The sequence below is a fragment of the Euleptes europaea genome, chromosome 3 (assembly GCF_029931775.1).
Source record: "Euleptes europaea isolate rEulEur1 chromosome 3, rEulEur1.hap1, whole genome shotgun sequence".
Classification (NCBI taxonomy): Eukaryota; Metazoa; Chordata; class Lepidosauria; order Squamata; family Sphaerodactylidae; genus Euleptes; species Euleptes europaea.
This window is the reverse complement of record NC_079314.1, coordinates 116,696,507-116,717,548: the sequence shown is the minus strand read 5'-3', so window position 1 is coordinate 116,717,548 and position 21,042 is coordinate 116,696,507. Positions and strand designations below refer to the sequence as shown.

Genomic DNA, 21,042 nt, shown 5'->3' with positions numbered 1-21,042 from the left:
TAATGTATGACTGGCCTAGGAGACTTGTAAAGTGGGAAAAAAGTAAATTCAAAGATGTACTCCTTTTATGGCCACCAAGACTAGATTAATTCATGCCATCATATTCCCTATTACTATGTATGGGTGTGAAAGCTGGACAGTGAAGAAAGCTGATAGGAAGAAAATAGATTCCTTTGAAATGTGGTGTTGGAGGAGAGTGTTACGGATTCCCTGGACTGCCAAAAAAACAAATCAGTGGGTTATAGATCAAATCAAGCCTGAACTGACCCTAGAAGCTAAACTGACTAAACTGAGGCTGTCGTATTTTGGTCACGTCATGAGACGACAAGAGTCACTGGAAAAGACAGTCATGCTAGGAAAAGTTGAGGGCAGCAGGAAAAGAGGAAGACCCAACAAGAGATGGATTGACTCAATAAAGGAAGCCACAGGCTTCAATTTGCAAGATCTGAGCAAGGCTGTCAAAGATAGGACATCTTGGAGGACTTTCATTCATAGGGTCACCATGAGTCGGAGGCGACTTGATGGCACTTACACACACACACACTCCTTTTATAATAGACCTAACATAGAGGCAGGGATCTGAGTAAGAATACAAGGCTGAGGTTCCCCAGGGCTTTGTTATTATTTCTAGGTATGACATCTAATGCAAGAATTGGGAGCTGGAGGACAATGGAGACCTTTGCTTTGCAAAAGAATGAGAGGAAAAAGCTTGCAGGCAGCAGCGGTGTATGAGTCAGGGGCATAGCATTTACTCATTGACATATTTATTTTATTTTACAAAATTTATACCCTGCCTTTCTGCCCTCACAAGGGCCACCAAGGTCACAGCTTAACAAACCCTTAATCACAGCCTAAAAACCATTAAAACCTTCATGTTCGATGAATTCCTAATGAAATTAAATGTTTTAATTACACCCTAGTAAAATATGTACAGTTATATTTTAGTGCAGTGTTAGTGGTTATGTTTGTATTATGGTAGGTAGTAAATGTGGTACTGAATGTATTGTATGTAAATGTGGTACTGAATGTGTTGTATGTTTATTGTGTAGTATGTAGTGTGAAATATATATTTTTTAAAACCCTTTCATTGATACCCTAGTTATCCTAGTTATCCCCTAGATCAGGGGCTGTGGCTCAGTGGTAGAGCATCTGCTTGGCATGCAGAAGGTCCCAGGTTCAATCCCTGGCATCTCCAGTTAAAGGGACCAGGCAAGTAGGTAGGGTTGCCAGGTCCCTCTTTGCCACCAGCTGGAGATTTTTGGGGCGGAGCCTGAGGAGGGCGGGTTTGGGGAGGGGAGGGACTTCAACGCCATAGCGTTCAATTGCCAAAGCGGCCATTTTTCTCCAGGTGATCTGATCTCTATTGGCTGGAGATCAGTTGAATTAGCAGGAGATCTCCTGCTACTACCTGGCAGTTGGCAACCCTACAAGTAGGTGACGTGAAAGACCTCTGCCTGAGACCCTGGAGAGCCGTTGCCTGAGACCGCTGCCGGCCTTAGGCAATACTGACTTTGATGGACCAAGGGTCTGGTTCAGTATAAGGCAGCCTCATGTGTTCAAAAAATCGCTTTTGTTTGGGACCAAAGCATCCTGAATGCCCTGATTACTCATTTCTGGTGTCTTTCTTTTCTCTAGAGGAGCATATCTGCTGCCGACGATTCAGGAGAAGAGGTGAGTGTTCCAATAACCCCCAACCAACCTCTGAGATCTTCCAGAATTACAACCAGTCTCCAGACTACATAAATCTATTCCCCTGGATAAAATGGCTGCTTTGGAGGGGAAACTGTGGCATTATACCCTACCCTGCCCTCCCCAGGTGCCATCCCCCAAATCTCCAGGAATTTTCCAAGCTGGAGGTGGCAACTCTAGCCAGCATCCTTTTTCTCACAGAGGTTCAACCAGTTGCCCCTAGAAGACCTAGAAGTAGGGTTGCCAACCTCCAGGTGGTGGCTGGAGATCACCTGGGATTGCAGCTGATTGCCAGGTTGACAGAGGTCAGTTCACCTGGAGAAAATGGCTGCTTTGGAAGTTGATTCCATGGCATTGTACCCCACTGAGGTCCCTCCCCAAACCACACCCACCTCAGGCTCCACCCCCCCCCAAATCTCCAGGTATTTCCCAACCCAGAGCTGGCAACTCTACCTAGAAGTGGTACACGCAACCCTCTGCCCCTTCTGCAATGAAGAGAGTTTCAGAGCGGGGTAGCCAGGTTGGCTGAAGAGTGTCTGGCTGTCCTCAACCAGGGCCAGGGTTTTTCCAGCCCTGGCCCTGGCCTTACAGTTACCAACCTCCAGGTATTAGCTGGAGATCTCCTGCTATTACAACTAGGGTTGCCAGTTCTGGGTTGGGAAATACAGGACATCAGTTATAATCGTGGGGGATCTCCAGTTAGTACCTGGAGGTTGGCAAGCCTAATTACAACTGTTCTCCAGCCGATAGAGATCAGTTCCCCTGGAGAAAATGGCAGCTATGGCAATTGGATCCTATGGCACTGAAGTCCCTCCCCTCCCTCAACCCAGTCCTCCTCTGGCTCCGCCCCAAAAACCTCCTGCCAGTGGTGAAAAGGGACCTGGCAACCCTACTGATTATGACGGGGTGTGTGTCCTGATTTAGTGTTGCCAGGTGCCCAGTGGTGGCGGGCAACCCCCCCGGCAATTTGTCCCTCTGCCCGCCGACCACCTGAGGGTCGGCGGGCAAATGTGCACGCGTGCGCGCACACCGCGCGCACGGCACTTCCAGTTTACATCCCAAACGCAGCCCGATAGCCTCCTGCCAGAGGCGAGAGGGGACCTGGCAACCCTATCCTGATTTCTCCCCAGACTTTCTGTGGCCTACTGTTTTATCATCGGCGCTGATTAGTATAATCAGATTTAATGACTTCTTAAATAATTGTTTTAAAATGTTTATAATTTGAATTGATCCTTGGAATTTACGTATTTGTTCTTTTCAGAGCCCGGCCTGACCAGGAAACAGTGCAAGGTGTAAATTGAATGAAATAAATAAAAAATAAAACAAACGCAGTAGAAGAGCAAGATTCGAGTCCATTGGCACCTTAGGGACCACCAAGATTTTCGGGATTTAAGCTTCTGACATTCGAAGCTCCCTTCTCAAAAGCTTGTCTCCTGAAAATCATGATGGTCTCTTAGATGCTTCTGACTCGAATCGCGCTTTCTTCTGCAAGGTGATTTTCTCCGTTAATCATTACCTCGAAATCAATCCCACCGTTTGCTTAACGTTTTTTGTTTTCTCTCTGACTTCCCGGATATGAACTAGCTTGGATTTTCAAAGAGTCGCCTTCTCTTGTGCAATGTTGGCCGGAGAATGCTGGAATGCAAACTGACCCAGGGGGCGGAGGCATGTAGGCGGGTGTCAGTGTCCAGATCACGCAAAGTAACGGTATCGCTTTACTGTGCTCTGGTTAGACCTCAACTAGAGTACTGTGTTCAGTTTTGGGCACCACAATTTAAGAAAGATGTAGACAAGCTGGAACGTGTCCAGAGGAGGGCAACAAAGATGGTGAGGGGTCTGGAGACCAAGTCCCATGAGGAAAGGTTGAAGGAGCTGGGAATGTTTAGCCTGAAGAGGAGAAAACTGAGGTCTTTTATGCATGGGCTGGATCTCCCTTGTTGGACCTGGGTTCATTTCACATTAAAGTAACCCGGGTTGGGGAAAACTGGGTGCATTGGCTTGAATGATCAGGGAACGAAACTGTGTGCTAATCGAGCCATGAATACAGAAAAGCAGTCTCCCAAGCTCAAATCAAGTCCCACCCCTTTACATGCTGCTCTGTAATTGGCTTACCATGAGAGATTTCCTTCCCACAAAACCCATCTGCTGCATAAAAAAGCATTTTAAGAACAAAAAACCTGAGCTACCTGAAAAAAGGGGGAGAGAGAAATCCAAGCCTCATTTTTAAAAAGCCTTTCTTTTGCTCAGAAAGAGCCCCAAGGTAGCAGGAAGCACTTGAATCCCCGCCTCTTTACACACTGCTTCGTGATTGGCTGTGAGAGAAGCCAATCTTCTGTGTTTCCCCCTAACGCGGTATGCTCGCTCTGTGACTCTGGAATGAGCCAGGATCAATGGTTTAATTCGGGCCAGAAGAGGAATGGGAAAAGTCAGGTTCGTTTTGCATTGAAACAGCGTTGAGCTTCCAAGGAATGAGATAGCGTAAATACTGAAAAAATTGATCCTGGCTGAAACGGGGAATAAAGGAGGTTAAAGCGACCATGCATAAATGACCTGAGAGGGGCTATGATAACCATCTTCAAGTATTTGAAGGGCTGCCATAGAGAGGACGGGGCCGAGTTGTTTTTTGTTGCCCCAGAAGGTCGGACCAGAACCAACGGGGTTGAAGTTAAATCAAAAGAGTTTCCGTCAAGACATTAGGAAGAATTTTCTAGCACTTGGAGCGGTTCCTCAGTGGAACAGGCTTCCTCGGAAGGTGGTAAGCTCTACTTCCCCGGAAATTTTTAAGAAGAGGCTAGATGGCCATCTGTCAGCAATGCTGATTCTATGACCTTAGGCAGATCATGAGAGGGAGGGCACCTTGGCCATCTTCTGGGCATGGAGTGGGGGTCACTGGGGGTGTGGGGGGAGGAAAGGTAGTTGTGAATTTCCTGCATTGTGCAGGGGGTTGGACTAGATGATCCTGGTAGTCCCAACTCTCTGATTCTATGAAACACACAGCATTATAAGCTCGGAGCATTTTTTAAAAAAAAGGAAAACAGCAAGAATCTGCATACTTTGATTGTCAACCTGCAGTAGGGTTTCCAAGTGCCTGGTGGTGGTGGGCAAAACCCTGTCAATCCACCCGGCTGCCTGCTGACCAGCTGAGGGTCGGCGGGCCACGCATGCATGCACACCCTCACGCCACACCCATATGGCCTCAAAAGGGTTCCCCGCAGTTTTTCATCCTAGCTGGGGTTGCCTGCTGCAGGTTGGGAAATACCTGGAGATTTTGAGGGTGGAGACTGAGGAGAGCAGGGTTTGGGGAGGGGGCGACTTCAATGCCATACAGTCCAATTGCCAAATCGGCCATTTTCTCCTGGGGAACCGATCTCTGTCGGTTGGAGATCAGTTGTGAAAGCAGGAGATCTCCAGCTAGTACCTGGAGGTTGGAAACCGTATTCCTCAGAGAAATTTCTAGGTGGGATTTGGAATTTCACCCTTAGCTCTCTGGCTCCGTCTCAGTGTTTTGGTATCCGCAGGTGCGAGGCGCCGACGACATCATCCTTTATAGCTACAAGGTCCAGTCGGTCATTACATCTCGACTGGCCAACACGATGGTCCAGAGCAAAGTGGCAAATAACGCCAAGCACGCACAGAATCTGGTCTTCGACGTCCAGATCCCAAAAGGGGCTTTCATCCATAACTTCACTATGTAAGTGAGATAAGAGCTGCTTTTTTTATTATTGGAGTGTGCACAATATTGCAGGGTATATCAAAATAAACAAGATATACAACAATTAGTACACAAAAAAGAAAGAAAATGAAGAAAGAAAAGGTGAAATGTAAAACAATACAAAAATCAACTTCAACTCTCCTCATACAGAACAGAATATTATGTATATTATTTCTTTTGTGAATAACACTTTATTTTATCTGTTTCCACTTTAATTATTATTTAGCTATTTTCATCTTAGTCTACAATTTAGTAAGTTTAGGTTCTAAAATTGAGGCTCATTTTTCTATCCCTAAAATACTGATTTATATATATTGACCATACCTTCCAATCTATATTAAAGAGCAGAGCTGCTTTGACCACTGGCTGTATGCACAGAGAGGGTTGCCAGCTCCAGGCTAGGAAATTCCTAGAGATTTGTGGGGCGGAGCCTGGGGAGGAAGGAATTTGGGAAGGGGAGTAGGGTTGCCAGCTCCGGGTTGGGAAACACCTGGAGATTTTGGGGTGGAGCCTGAGGAGGGGTTTGGGGAGGGGAAGGACTTCAATGCTATAGAGTCCAATTGCCAAAGCAGCCATTTTCTCCAGGGGAACTGATCTCTATTGGTTGGAGATCAGTTGTAATGGCAGGAGATCTCCAGCTAGTACTTGGAGGTTGGCAGCCCTACCACCTTAACATGATGTGCCCTTCATGCCATATCAGAGATGCAAAATGATTGGCCAAGTGTAATGAAAGACTGTTTTCCAGGTAGCACAAGTTCAAAACCCTTTGGGGAACATCCGATAGAGATGCCTTCATCCAGGTGGGACCTGGGGATCCCCCGGAATTACAGCTCATCTCCAGACTGCAGAGATCAGTTCCCCTGGAGAAGATGGCTGCTTTGGAGGGTGAACGCTATGGCATTGTACCCCACAGAGGTCCCTGTCCTCCCCAGGCTCCATCCCCAAATCTCCAGGAGTTTTCCAACCTGGCTCTAGCAATCCTACCTCCCATCCCCTGCCAGTGGCCAAGGGGGAACTGGCAACCCTATCCGATAGATCTATCAGGAATGGACTCTGAGGCAGAAATCTGGGGCCCAGTTCATGAGCAGGGGGGTAGGGAGTAGTTTTGCATCTGAAATATACAGTGGGGTCTAAGGTGGGGATCCACCGCCCAGTTGTCCAACTCCCCGTTGGGGCATGGAGATCTTCCCAAAATTACAACTGATCTCTAGACTTCAGAGATCAGTTCCCCTGGAGAAAAAGGCTGCTTTGTTGGGGAGACTCTATGGCATTATCATTCTTTGGAAGGGGGGTCATTGTTCAGCACCTGAAAATTCAGAGGCATTTCTCCCTTTTAATTCTCCTCCCTTTTTGTCCCTTTGAGAGATACGCAGCAGAGAACTGTTTCAAATCCAGAAATGTCCTTCAGTTATTGCTTGTGATTGCTCCTGGTCTTCTGTCTCACAGGAATGTCAACGGCATCACGTTTACTAGCTCGATTAGAGAAAAATCTGAAGCCAGAAGCCAATTCGCACAAGCCAGAGCCAGGGGCAAAACGGCTGGAATACTGAGGTACAAACCCTGGCCATATTGCCTTCCTATATTGCAACAGCAGAGCCAGTATGGTGTAGTGGTTAAGAGTGGTGGTTTGATGCTGCAGACTCTGATCTGGGGAAGCGGGTTTGATTCCCCACTCCTCCACATGAGCGGCGGACTCTAATCTGATGAACTGGGTTGGTTTCCCCGCTCCTCCACATGAAGCCAGCTGGGTGACCTTGGGCTAGTCACAGCTCTCTTAGAGCTCTCTCAGCCCCACCTACCTCACAGGATGTCTGTTGTGGGGAGGGGAAGGGGAGGTGATTATAAGCCGCTTTGATTCCTCCTTTAAGTGGTAGAGAAAGTCAGAATATAAAAACCAATTCTTCTTCTTTTTCTTCTTCTTCTTCTTCTTCGATTCCTGGAGGCCTGGTTCAAAAACCCACACAGCCACAAATCTTGAAACACTCAATTTGTGTTGACTTCCATTAAACAAAACTGTTGTGTAAATACTCTTTTTCCCACCAAAGAAAACATTTCAAAGCAAATCTATATTATTAAATGGACAGTTTTAAGATCTATCTGGGATCCACCTTCCAACTGAGAGATTGCATCTTGTCGGCGCATTAAGACTGTCTTTTGCATGCTATTGGCTGTTTCCAGGAGTAATGCCCTCGACACGGAGAACTTCAAAGCCGAACTCAACGTGCCCGGAGGAACCAAAGTCCAGTTTGAAATCCACTACGAAGAGGTGATCCGAAGGAGATTGTCATCTTACGAGCACATTATCCCACTACAGCCCGGTCGGCTGGCTAAACACCTAGAGGTAAAGGCCAACCCTTGGCTTCAAACTGTGCATTTGAAGTCCAGCTTCCAAATATGAGATTGCCTTGCTGCGTTGAGAATCACGATGGGTAGCCGTGTTAGTCTGTCACTAGCGGTAGAAAGGAGTAGGAGTCCAGCAGCACCTTAAAGACTAACAAAATTTCTGGCAGGGTTATGAGCTTTCGAGAGCCACGGCTCACTTGTTCAGATACAGCTAGAATGTGATTCCATCTATCCTTAAGTAGAGGTGAGTGAATTAGACACACAATGGCAATGTAAATGTCAAAAGCAAGTAAATGACACGAGCAGGCATGATTGGGTGAGGTGTGATATGCAGAGGGGTAGTAGGTGTGGTGTGGTGGTTAAGAGCGGTGGTTTGGAGCGGTGGACTCTGATCTGGAGAACCGGGTTTGATTCCCCACTCCTCCGCATGAGCGGCGGAGGCTAATCTGGTGAATCAGGTCGGTTTCCCCACTCCTCCACATAAAGCCAGCTGGGTGACCTTGGGCTAGTCACAGTTCTCTTAAGAGCTCTCTCAGCCCCACCTACCTCACAGGGCGTCTGCTGTCTGTTGTGGGGAGCGCATCTATTCTGGGGAGGGGAAGGGGATTGTAAGCCGGTTTGATTCTTCCTTAATTGGTAGAGAAAGTCAGCATATAAAAGCCAATTCTTCATCTTCTTTGAACACTCTAGAATTTGTTAAAAAAAAACCTCTACAGATATTAAAAATTATTTTAAAATAATTCCTTTGCCTTAACTACAAGTAACATATAGTACAGAATATTACAATAATTTCATTCACCTATAACTACTATACCTATCTATTACAGGCTGAGTATCCCTTGTCTGCGCTGCTTGGGACCAGAAATGTTCCATGTTTCGGATCTTTCCGTATTTTGCAATATTTTGAAATTCTTGCATATACATAATGAGATACCTTGGGGATGGGAACCAAAATTCATTTATGTTTTATATACACTTTATACACAAAGCCTGGATGTATTTAAACAATATTTTAAATAACCATCAGAAAGCACAGGCATCTCACCAGAATAGCTCTATCAGCTGTTAAACAAGAGCAACAACAAACTAACTAACAACGGCAGGCTTTCAGTCTCCACCTACGATGCTGCATACACTGTATTTTATTTTTTTAGGTGAGAGGAAACATTGAAAGCAGGCAGCTCAGATCTGCCTGCATGCCAGCTCGAAGGGTCCGGTTTTCGGATCAGTCCTGATATGGGATGTCCAAATAAGGGATACTCTACCTGTACATCTAAACCTAACCATTACACACCTATTACCTACCACATAGGATTACCAGCTCTTCTCTAAACTGATTATTTCCTCTGCCATTCTGCCCAAAGGTGGACATCCGCATCATTGAGCCTCAGGGGATTAGTTTTGTCTACGTTCCCAACTCCCTTGGAGACACATTTTCAGATGTTACTACCATCACCAAAGGAGAAAAAAAGGTAAAGATGAAACCGTATGGATAAGCCCACAGGGTCACTCAGCATTTCCTTTTCATTCTCTGGTTTTGGGCCATTTGGTTCAGTGGCTTTAGCGATGACTCATTTCATCCTGTCTTCTGTAGCTATCTCATAGGATATTATAATAATAATAACTCATAGGAGTTATAATATTTATTTGAAATGATTGTAGTTTGTTATAGAGGTTTTTATACTTTTTTGTATTCTCATGTATATAATTTTGTATCAGGCTGATGAAGCTACCTCGTGTAGCGAAAGCGCTGGAATACTTCCGGAGCCGCGTTACCACCTATTTCTCCGTTGTTTGAAGAACTTGAAACTGACCAGAATGCAACTACATGCTTCACTTTTGTATATTTATTAGCACTAGCCTATTGTTTTGCTATCTTCGCTTTGTAACCCCGGTTGCTTAGCTTCGCTTGTTCATTTTGTTGCACTTTTGTAATACAGTAACAGCCTCGCTGTTTATGCTTTTTGCTTGTTCATTTTTGCCTACTACTGTTTTATTTGACCAATACCCTTTACAGTAGAGTGAGTTATTTGTATAGTACCTGGAGGTTGGCAACCCTACCTATGTACGCCACACTGGGTCCCCATTGGCGAAAAAGGTTGGGTATAAATGAAGTAAATTAATCACACACACCCCCCAAAAAAAGGAAACCAATGTCAGATGAAAATGCCTCCTTTGCCCTCTTCATCTCCATTTTAGGTCCACCATTTTAGGTCCACCACGTTCCCTTCTACAGTGATCGATGGCAATTTTGTGGTGGTGTACGATGTAAACAGAGATACCAAAGCGGGAGAACTGGAGGTATGGTTATTCTACAAAAGGGAAGGGGAAACAAGGAAGAGGCGCGGGAGACAGCCAGGACAATTTTTTGTGAGGGTCACAACATGGGGAAGCGATACTATTATATGGGGAAGGGATTATATTAGGTGCTTTGGAACACAGGCAGGATAAAGCTGCTTCAATCGCCTTGCTTGTGGGCTTCCTAGAGGCACCTGGTTGGCCACTGTGGGAATGGACTGCTGGACCTGATGGGTCTTGGTCTGATCCAGCATGGCCTTTCTTATGTTCTTATATGCATAGTTAAATTGTGCCCCAGGATGTGGTGATGGCTGCCAACTTGGAAGGCTTTAAGAGGGGAGTGGACATCTTCATGGAGGAGAGGGCTATCCATGGCTACTAGTCAAAATGGCTGCTAGTCATGATGCATACCTATTCTCTCCAGGATCAGAGCATGCCTATTACATTGGGTGCAGTGGAGCACAAGCAGGATGGTGCTGCTGCAGTTGTCTTGTTTGTGGGCTTCCTAGAGGCACCTGGTTGGCTACGGTGTGAACAGACTGCTGGACTTGATGGACCTTGGTCTGATCCAGCAGGGCTTTTCTTATGTTCTTATTTTCTTATGATACTAATAATTGAGAGAGAGCAGGAAGAAACTGTAAGGTCATGGGGCTTATTCATTGGGAACTTGCCTCACCTATATTTAACTGATGGTGCACTTCAGTGTTCTGGGTAGGTCCTTGGCTGGGGAGTACGGTTGCCAACCCCCAGGTGGGGCCTGGATATCTCACTGAATTAAAACTGATCTCCAAACTACAGAGATCAGTTCCATGCAAGAAAATGGCCACTTTGGAAGGTGGACCGTATGGGATCACATCTCTGCTGAGCTCCCTCCACTCACCAAACTCCACCTAGGGTTGGCAGCTCCAGGTTAGGAAATATCTGGAGAGTTTGGTGGCGGAGCCTGGGGAGGGCAGGGTTTGGGGAGGGGAGGGATTTCAATGGGGTATAATGTCATAGGGTCCACCTTCTGAAGTGTCCGTTTTCCCCAGGTGAACTAACTTCTGTTGCCTGGAGATCAGCTGTAATAGTGGGAGATCACCAGACACCACCTGACCTGGATTGCCCAGGCTAGCCTGATCTTGTCAGATTTCGGAAGCTAAGCAGGGTTGGCCCTGGTTAGTACTTGGATGGGAGACCACCAAGAAAGGAAGTCTGGGGTTGCTGCACGGAGGCAGGCAATGGCAGACCACCCCCTTTCACCAACCCTATGAAGCGGCCATAAGTTGGCTGCGATTTCATGGCACTTACCATCACCAAACTGCTTTCCTGAAGGGACCCAAAACAGGGTGCAAAAGAAAAGTCAAGATAATTCACTAAAAGATGGAATCAAAACTTCCAGCAAAAACCTGGTTAATGGGGAAAGAGTTGGCCTGCTACCAAAGTAGCGTTGCCAATCTCCAGGTAGTAGCTGGAGATCTCCCACTGTTACAACAGATCTCCAGCCGACAGAGATCAGTTCACCTGGAGAAAATGGCCGCTTTGGCGATTGGACTCAATGGCATTGAAGTCCCTCCCCAAACCCCGCCCTCCTCAGGCTCCACCCCAATAATCTCCCGCCGATGGCGAAGAGGGACCTGGCAACCCTACACCTAAGGGCTAGCAAAGCAAGGACTAGGTGAGCCTCCAGGGAAAGGGCATTCTAAAGATGAGGAGCCACCACTGAGAAAGCCCTCCACACCTTTTGCAAAAGGGCATAGAGAGCAGGGAATCAGAGGAGAGTCTTAACTGTCAGGCTGGACAGTGCTGGTCAAGGCGGACCTTCAAGTAGTCCAGACTTAACCATTCAGGACCTTAAGTTGGTCCCATTTCATATCATCAGCTGGGGAATGGAACCGATGCCTGGCAACACGATAGTTCAACCTCTTGTTTTGTTTTGCAGATTTTCAATGGTTATTTCATCCACTTCTTTGCTCCCGAAAATCTGGAGTTCCTGCCCAAAAATATCCTCTTTGTGATTGATGTCAGCGGCTCAATGTGGGGGCTGAAAATGAAGCAAGTAAGTGGAACCAAAGCCCTGACCTGGATGGCCCAGGCTAGCTTGATGTCATCAGGTCTCAGAAGCTAAGCAGGGTCAGCCCTGGTTAGGACTTCGATGGGAGGCCACCAAGGAAGTCCAGGGTCACTATGCAGAGGCAGGCAAGGCCAAACCCACCCTCTGTTCATCTCCTGCCTTGACCTGGATGGCCCAGGCTAGCCAAATCTTGAAAGCTAAGTGGGGTCATGCCCGGCAAGACCTCCAAGGAATACCAGGGTCGTGATGCAGAGTCAGGCAATGGCAAATCACCTCTGATGGTCTCTTTCCTTGAAAACCCTCAGGGGTCGCCATATGATTGCTGAGACTTGACTACACTTTCCACCACCATGTGGAATCAAACTCCTTTGGCTGCTGATGCCCATTGAGGCAGGAAGATCTGTTTGTCTTTAGACAAGTAGAAAAGCTGCCATCTCAGTTTGTGTGTATGTGTTAAGTGCCGTCAAGTCGCTTCTGACTCATGGCGACCCTGTGAATCAATGTCCTCCAAAACGTCCCATCTTTAACAGCCTTGCAAATTGAGGGCCGTGGCTTCCTTTATAGAGTCCATCCATCTCTTGTTGGGTCTTCCTCTTTTCCTGCCATCTCAGTTTACTGTGCTTGATTTAGCTGATCTAGAAGATTTACAGCCCACCTTTCTACTGTGTCAAGTGTTCCCGGTAATCATTACAATAAGAGAGAGGATTGCAATAAAAAAAAAGAAGCACCAGCAAAACATACCCCATTGAAATTCCTCCCCTCCCCAAACCCCACCCTCCTCAGGCTCCATCCCCAAAATCTCCAGATATTTCCCAACCTGGAGCTGGCAGCCCTAGCTCAGGTTGGTACTTTTGAGTCATCGAAAAGAGCTCGCTACGGCTGCAGCTTCTTCTCTGTCCAGACTGTCGAAGCGATGAAGACCATCCTGGGGGACCTCCGCTCCGACGACAAGTTCTCAATTCTCGACTTCAACCACAACGTGCGGACCTGGAGAGACAGCTTGGTGCAAGCTTCCAAATCGGAGACCGAAGCTGCCAAGAAGTATGTTGAGGGGATCCATCCCCATGGAGGTAGGCAAGTATGTTACCGACGTGAGCATAGTCATGGAATCACAGAACCCTAGAGTGGGAAGGGTCCATAGAGGTCATCTAGTCCAACCCCCTGCTCAATGCAGGATCAGCCTAGGCCCTAGGGCATCCCTGACAAGTGTTCGCCCAGCTTCTGCTTAAAGACTGCCAGTGAAGGGGAGCTCACCGCCTCCCTAAGCAGCTCATTCCACCACACAACTACTCTCACTGTAAAAAAAAAGTTTTTCCTAATACACAGCTGGTACCTTTCCCCAGGTAATTTATTGTTTGTCCTATCCTCTGCTGCCAACAGGAACAGCTCCCTGCCCTCCTTTAAGAGACAGTCCTTCAAATACTTCAAGGGAGCAATCACGTCCTCCCTCAACCTCCTCATCACCAGACTCAACATTCTCAAGTCCCTCAGCCTTTCCCCGTAGGGCTTGGTCTCCAGGCCCCTGATCATCCTCGTCACTAGATGCTGAGAGAGAGGGGGGGGGGGACACAGCAGTTTGGGTTGCCAACCTCCAGGTGGTGGCTGGAGATCTCCTGTTATTACAACTGATTTCCAGGCAACAGAGATCAGTTCACCTGGAATGTGTCCAGAGGAGGGCAACAAATGGTGAGGGGTCTGGAGACCAAGTCTTATGAGGAAAGGCTGAAGGTTGGAGGAGCTGGGTATGTTTAGCTTGAAGAGGAGAAGACTGAGAGGGGTTATGACAACCATCTTCAAGTACCTGAAGGGCTGTCCTATGGAGGATGGTGCTGAGTTGGTTTCTGTTGCCCCAGAAGGTTGGACCAGAACAAACGGGTTGAAATTAAATCAAAAGAGTTTCCGTCTAGACATTAGGAAGAATTTTCTAAACAGTTAGAGCAGTTCCTCCATGGAACAGGCTTCCTCAGGAGGTGGTGAGCTCTCCTTCCCTGGAAGTTTTTAAACAGAGGCTAGATGGCCATCTGTCAGCAATGCTATGGCCTTAGGCAGATCATGAGAGGGCGGGCATCTTGGCCATTTTCTGGGCATGGAGTAGGGGTCGCTGGGGGTGCGGGGGGATGGAGGTAGTTCGGAATTTCCTGCATTGTGCAGGGGGTTAGACTAGATGACCTTGGTGGTCCCTTCCAAATGATTCTAAATGGCTGCTATGGAAGGTAGTCTCTATGGCATTATACCCTGTTGAGGTCCGTCCCCTCCCCAAACCACCTCCAAATGTCTCTTGCCTTGAAAATCCTATGGGGTCGCCATAAGTCAGCGGCGACTTGACAGCCGGAAAAAAAGTTTAAGGCATGATCCATTCAAAGTTCAGCACCTATTGAATTTAAGCTTGTGTGGTGTTGTAGTTAAGAGCATTGGTTTGGAGCGGTGGAGTCTGATCTGGAGGACCGGGTTTGGTTCCCCACTCCTCCATATGAGTGTCGGAGGCTAATCTGGTGAACCCGGTTGGTTTCCCCACTCCTACACACGAAGCCAGCTGGGTGACCTTGGGCTAGTCATATTCTCTCAGCCCCACCTACCTCACAGGATGTCTGTTGTGGGGAGGGGAAGGTGATTGTAAGCTGGTTTGAGTCTCCCTTAAGTGGCAGAGAAAGTTGGCATATAAAAACCAATGCTGCTGCTGCTGATGCTGGTGGTGGTGGTGGTGCTGCTTCTTCTTCTTCCTCCTCCTCCAGTTTTGGTTGGAGAACTGACATCCTTAAATTCAGTGAACTTTTGACGGGTTCAACTTTGGCTGGGTTGAATTGCTTTGGGCATTATCTAAACCTTCTCCTTATTTTTCTTAAACAGGGACAAATATTAATGATGCTCTCCTACGGGCGATCTTTATTTTAAACGAAGCCAATAGACTTGGAATGTTGGATCCAAACTCCGTGTCCATGATTGTGCTGGTTTCAGATGGAGACCCTACTGTGGGTAAGAATTTCAGATTAGAGCTCACATGGGCTTCTTGCATCAAGAGAGAGAAAATAGTGACCACTCTGCTCAGCTAAGTTTGAAGACTTCCTCCAACCTGAGGAAGGTTCCTCAGGCTGGGGGTCAGTCTTTGAACTCTGGTGACCAAAACGGTCATACACACGCTGAGAGCTTTGCCAAGAAGAACACATACAATTGCTTCTGGTTTTGGACAAAAATGCGGAAGACTTAACTGCCGCCTTCCTTCCCATCCCAATTAGGAGAACTTAAGCTGCCCACTATTCAAAAGAATGTGAAGAAGAACGTTCAGGAGGACACCTCGTTGTTCAGCCTTGGCATTGGCTTTGATGTCGACTACGATTTCCTGAAGAGACTGTCCACTGAAAATAACGGAATCGCGCAAAGGATTTTTGGAAACCAGGATACCGCCTCTCAAATGAAGGTGAGCTTCTGCCCCATTTCTCTGTTACTTGGAGTGGCCGTCTTGGTGGGATGAAGACGGGATGAAGCCACCCGTGGTGTAGTGGTTAAGAGCGGTGGTTGGGAGTGGTGGAGTCTGAACTGGAGAACTGGGTTTGATTCCCCACTCCTCATGAAGACAGATGGGTGACCTTGAGCTAGTCACACTCTCTCAGCCCCACCTACCTCACAGGGTGTCTGTTGTGGGGAGGGGAAGGTGATTGTAAGCCGGTTTAATTTTTCCTTAAGTGGTAGAGAAAGTTGGCATATAAAAACCAACTCTTCTTCTCCTTCTTCTTCTCCTCCTCCTCCTTCTCTTTCTCCTATTTTATTATGTATTTTGTAAAACAAACAAAACAATAGCAGACATACACATTCACACTGCCTTTACAAAAATTTACATATTAAATCATTTAAAAAAAGGGAAAAAAGGAAAAGTTGATCTGCCTTAATGTACAATTCTGTAATCACAGCCATTATATCTGCTTTTGTTATAATGACATTCCTTGCTATTCCCACTACTTCCCCTTCTCCACTTGAAAATTATACAATATTTATTACTCCTCCTCCTCCTCCTCCTCCTCCTCCTCCTCCTCCTCCTCCTCCTCCTTCTTCTTCTTCGTAACTGTGTCTGAGTGGATACCTTATTTATTAAGTGACAGTAATCCCAAGGTTACGTTGGCAGTAGCAAAATATATCTCAGACCTTATATCCCTTAAACAAGAGATTTAGAATTACGCTCCTCAAGATTTATGAATCGAGCTTCTAAGGGGGAAAGGACTAGTGGTAGTACTTCCAACGGCCACTAGGAGATGTATGTGGTACCCATGGATGTAGATAGTCATGATCATGCAGGGGGTGCATAACCTTGAATTGTGGGTAGGCTGTCCTCACTTTTTTGCCTCTTTGGACTTTGCAGAAATTCTACAACCAAGTCTCCACCCCACTTCTGAAAAACATAGAGTTCAACTATCCCCAGGGCATGGTATCGGATGTCACCCACCACAGTTTCCAGAACTACTTTGGAGGATCAGAGATTATGGTAGCAGGGAAAGTCGACACGGAAAACGCGCAACACTTGCAGAGTGTTATTACAGCCACTTCTGTGAGTACTGGGTTTATCTGTCCATCTCGTTCCTTATGCCGTGGGTCTTTGAGCAGCAGCTGGGATTTTTTTCAGACACATTTGGAGAAACTGAAGATTGCAAAGAGTTGACCAAGAGAACTTTTTCTCCCTCTCTCATCATACCAGAATACGGGGTCATCTGCTGAAGCGGGAGGGTGAGAGATTCAAAACAGATAAAAGGAAGTCTTTCTTCACACAACGCACAGTTAAATTATTGAACTCCCTGCCCCAGGATGTGGCGATGGCTGCCAACTTGGAAGGCTTTAAGAGGAGAGTGGACATGTTCATGGAGGAGAGGGCTATCCATGGCTACTAGTCAAAATGAATAATAGTCATGATGCATACCTATTCTCTCCAGGATCATATGAGCATGCCCCTTATATTAGGTGTTGTGGAACACAGGCAGGACAATGCTGCTGCAGTCGTCTTGTTTGTGGGCTCCCTGGAGGCACCTGGTTGGCCACTGTATATTATGTATATATTATATTATATTATACATAAAAATGAGAGTCAGCGTGGTGTAGTGGTTAAGAGCGGTGGTTTGGAGCGGTGGAGTCTGATCTGGAGGACCGGGTTTGGTTCCCCACTCCTCCACATAAACGGCGGAGGCTAATCTGGTGAACTGGATTTGTTTCCCTTCTCCTACACATGAAGCCAGCTAGGTGACCTTGGGCTAGTCACACTCTCTCAGCCCCACCTACCTCACAGGGTGTCTGTTGTGGGGAGGGGAAGGGAAGGTGACTGTAAGCCAGTTTGATTCTCCCTTAAGTGTAGAGAAAGTCGGCATATAAAAACCGACTCTCCTTCTTCTTCTTCTTCTTCTTCTTCTGTTGTTCATTCATGTCGTTCTGATTTCTCTTGGGCGTATAGTCCAATGCAGAGTTAGTCTTGGAGACCTTGGCGGATTCCGAGGGTCTGGATGACTTCCTGAACAAAGATAAGCACGCAGATCCCAAATTCACCGAGAAGTTGTGGGCCTACCTTACCATCAACCAGCTTACGGCCGAGAGGTAAGAGGGAAAATGTTTCCTGGATTTCCTAGAGCAGTGGTTGTACTGCTTATGTCATGTTTCTGAGTATATGCCAATAAAGGTCGATATGCCAATAAAGCACCCCGGGGACTCCCTTTTTTTTTTTTTAAGTGATAGACCACCCCAAAGAACCTCTCTCATCCTTTGCCGGCACAAAACAGTTTTAAAGTTTTATTTCTATACACAAACAAGCATACAAACATTTGAACATGAACAATCATATTATTACAGTTTATATGGGGCTTACTTTTTAAAATTACATTTTAGTCGGTCACTTCTTTGAGTTACATTACTCTGTCTTCTTACTCTATCTTCATATCTAATAACATATTGTTTATAAAACATTTATTACCTATACCTTTCTTCTTTACACGCACAAGGTAGACATATAGATGCAAACACGTACACAGAAAGATAGACAGATATTGACGGCACAGCGTGGATGACATCTGGTATTTTGCAAGACATCATATTGGGCCTGGAGACCAAGCCCTATGAGGAAAGGATGAGCGAGCTGGGAATGTTTAGTCTGGAGAAGAGGAGGCTGAGGGGGGACAGGATTGCTCTCTTGAAGTATTGGAAGGGCTGTCGCTTAGAGGAGGGCAGGGAGCTGTTCTTGTTGGCAGCAGAGGACAGGACTTGCAATAATGGGTTTAAATTGTGGGCAGAAAGGTACCAGCTGGATATTAGGGGGAAAAGTTTACAGTAAGAGGAAGAAGAAGAGTTGGTTTTTATATGCTGACTTTCTCTACCACTTAAGGAAGAATCAAACTACCGGTAGCTTACAATCACCTTCCCTTCCCCTCCCCACAACAGACACCCTGTGAGGTAGGTGGGGCTGAGAGAGCTCTAACAGAGCTGTGACTGGACCAAGGTCGCCCAGCTGGCTTTGTGTGGAGGAGTGGGGAAACGAATCCAGTTCACCAGATTAGCCTCCGCAGCTCATGTGGAGGAGTGGGGAATCAACCCCGGTTCTCCAGATCAGACTTCATTGTTCCAAACCACCGCTCTTAACCACTACACCATGCTGGCTCCAAGAGCAGTTGTTGTTCAACAGTGGAATCAGCTACCTAGGGAGGTAGTGAGCTCTCCCTCACTGGCAGTCTTTAAGCAGAGGCTGGACAAGCACTTGTCAGGGATGCTCTAGGCTGATCGTGCATTGAGCAGGGGGTTGGACTAGATGGCCTGTATGGCCCCTTCCAACTCTATGATTCTATGATTCTACGTAGAAACCTAGCTTCGACGGGTGCCCTGAAAAGGAACATCTCTAAAAGGATCTTGCAGATGTCCCTTGACCACCACATCATAACACCGTACACAGCGATGCTGATCGAGCACCCGGACGGAGATGAAATCATGCTGGCTGACTCGCCCCGGGACAATAAGCGGGCATGCTGTCCAGGTGGGTTCCTGACCGCAGTTTTAATGCAGGATGCATTAAAAAAAAAACCAGGAGACGACTGGCACAGCGGGATAATTTATTGTAATTCTCTCTGCGACTTAGGGTTGCCAACCTCAAGGTGGGGCCTGGAGATCACTCTGGAATGGTGACTGATCTCCAGACAACAGAGGACAGTTCCCCCTGGAGAAAATGGCTGCTTTGTAGGGTTGCCAGGTCCCTCTTCGCCACCGGTGGGAGGTTTTTGAGGCCGAGCCTGAGAAGGGTGGGGTTTGGGGAGGGGAGGGGACTTCAATGCCATAGAGTCCAATTGCCATAGTGGCCATTTTCTCCAGGGGAACTGATCTCTATTGGTTGGAGATCAGTTGTAATAGCAGGAGATCTTCAGCCACCATCTGGAGGTTGGCAACCCTAGTGGAAACTATCAGAATTTTATCCAGACTTTGAAGAGCTGGTACCACTGGATCAAGTGTATCAGTTTTATTGAACAAATTTCAACTAAAAAGTTATAATTTGATTTCGAACAGATGTGCAATTAATTGTCACTGTCTTGAAATTTTATTGTTATTTTCTTCTTTAGTGCGTCATGCAAACCCCTATTTTGCATAGTGCTTTTTAGAGGATAGGGTAGAGGGGCGCTGGGGTTGAGTTTGTGGAGCCAAGGGGGCGGTGGCCCAAAATGTTTGAGAACCACTGGTTTAAAAGGAAAGGGGGGGGTTTGAGAAAAACAAAACTTAACCCTAAAAACAGAATTAACAAACACTTGATAATTACTCCAGACTTTCACATCACGTTGTGACTGTGGGATGTGGACGTTTAGTTAAGGATAGGGAACAATTTTCATTTATAAGAAAGCCTGTAAGAGACATAGAAGCTCTGCAGTTTTATATTTATTGACACCCTGCTAATACTACGTCCAGGAGTCACACAGATTTGTGGAATTTTTATACATAATGTATAGTCTGGTGTGCTAATTTCTTTTAGACCACTGAAGAAGGCAAATACGCCGAATTGCATATGGTCTTTATATGATTGTTAGGGTTGCCAACCTCCAGGTGGTGGCTGGAGATCTCCTGCTATTGCAACTGAACTCCAGGCGACAGAAATCAGTTCCCCTGGAGAAAATGGCCACTTTGGCAATTGGACTCTATGGCACTGAAGTCCCTCTCCTCTCCAAACCCCGCCCTCCTCAGGCTCCACCTGCCAAATCTCCAGGTATTTCCCAACCCAGAGCTGGCAGCCCTAATGATTATATGTCTATGGTTTGCATATGATTGTACGTCTAAAAGTATATTATGCCAATTGTGTTATTTTAACATATGTAGTTGGAAGGCTTTTTGCAAGGCCTTATAGGAATCATCAGCATTTTTTATTTTTAACTTGTATGAAACTTATGTGCGCTTAGATTACTTTTTAATGGCTTAGCTTTTAATTGCACACTTCTTGGCCTTGTTAGTTTTTTGGGTTTTTTTGTTTTTTGCTTAACCATTGGTTTAAACCATATGTTATATGAATGTTAATTGTACAACCTTGTTGTAAGCCACTCTGAGCCTGACCTACTGGGGTGGAGTGGCCTAAAAATCCAAGATGTTGTTGTTATTACCTTGCTCTTTGTCTCCTTGGACAGGCGCTTTAGCTGTCGGCCACCCAAAGCCCGACAACGCCATCCCACCCTGGGCCAAGTCCACCTCGATGCCGAAGGAACCATTAAGTGCCATCAAAGGGCCAACCGCAGCAGCCATCCACGCGGGTAAGGGATGCCGGATGCTCAAATGAGGTCCCCTGGCAGAGGGAGCAGCGTTGCCAGCTCGGGGTTGGGAAATGCCTGGAGGTTTTTGGGGGCAGAGCCTGAGTAGGGTGGGGTTTGAGGAGGGACTTCAATGCCATAGCGTCCAATGGACAAAGCGGCCACTTTCTCCAGCGGAACTGATCTCTATCAGCTGGAGGTAAGTTATATTA

General features: G+C 46.6%; 1 protein-coding gene across 1 annotated transcript in view; it reads left to right on the top strand.

The window, feature by feature from the left end:
• The window catches only part of ITIH2 (inter-alpha-trypsin inhibitor heavy chain 2), a 48,789-nt gene that overhangs the window by 10,635 nt on the left and 17,112 nt on the right, over positions 1-21,042 (top strand). The window contains exons 3-16 of the mRNA XM_056847704.1: positions 1,636-1,671; positions 5,208-5,380; positions 6,848-6,952; positions 7,580-7,742; positions 9,109-9,216; positions 9,944-10,045; positions 11,964-12,080; positions 12,997-13,165; positions 14,943-15,068; positions 15,329-15,510; positions 16,447-16,632; positions 17,524-17,663; positions 18,914-19,086; positions 20,711-20,833. Of these exons, the coding sequence (XP_056703682.1) occupies positions 1,636-1,671; positions 5,208-5,380; positions 6,848-6,952; positions 7,580-7,742; positions 9,109-9,216; positions 9,944-10,045; positions 11,964-12,080; positions 12,997-13,165; positions 14,943-15,068; positions 15,329-15,510; positions 16,447-16,632; positions 17,524-17,663; positions 18,914-19,086; positions 20,711-20,833 (1,903 nt within the window). The remainder of the gene's footprint in view (positions 1-1,635; positions 1,672-5,207; positions 5,381-6,847; positions 6,953-7,579; positions 7,743-9,108; positions 9,217-9,943; positions 10,046-11,963; positions 12,081-12,996; positions 13,166-14,942; positions 15,069-15,328; positions 15,511-16,446; positions 16,633-17,523; positions 17,664-18,913; positions 19,087-20,710; positions 20,834-21,042) is intronic.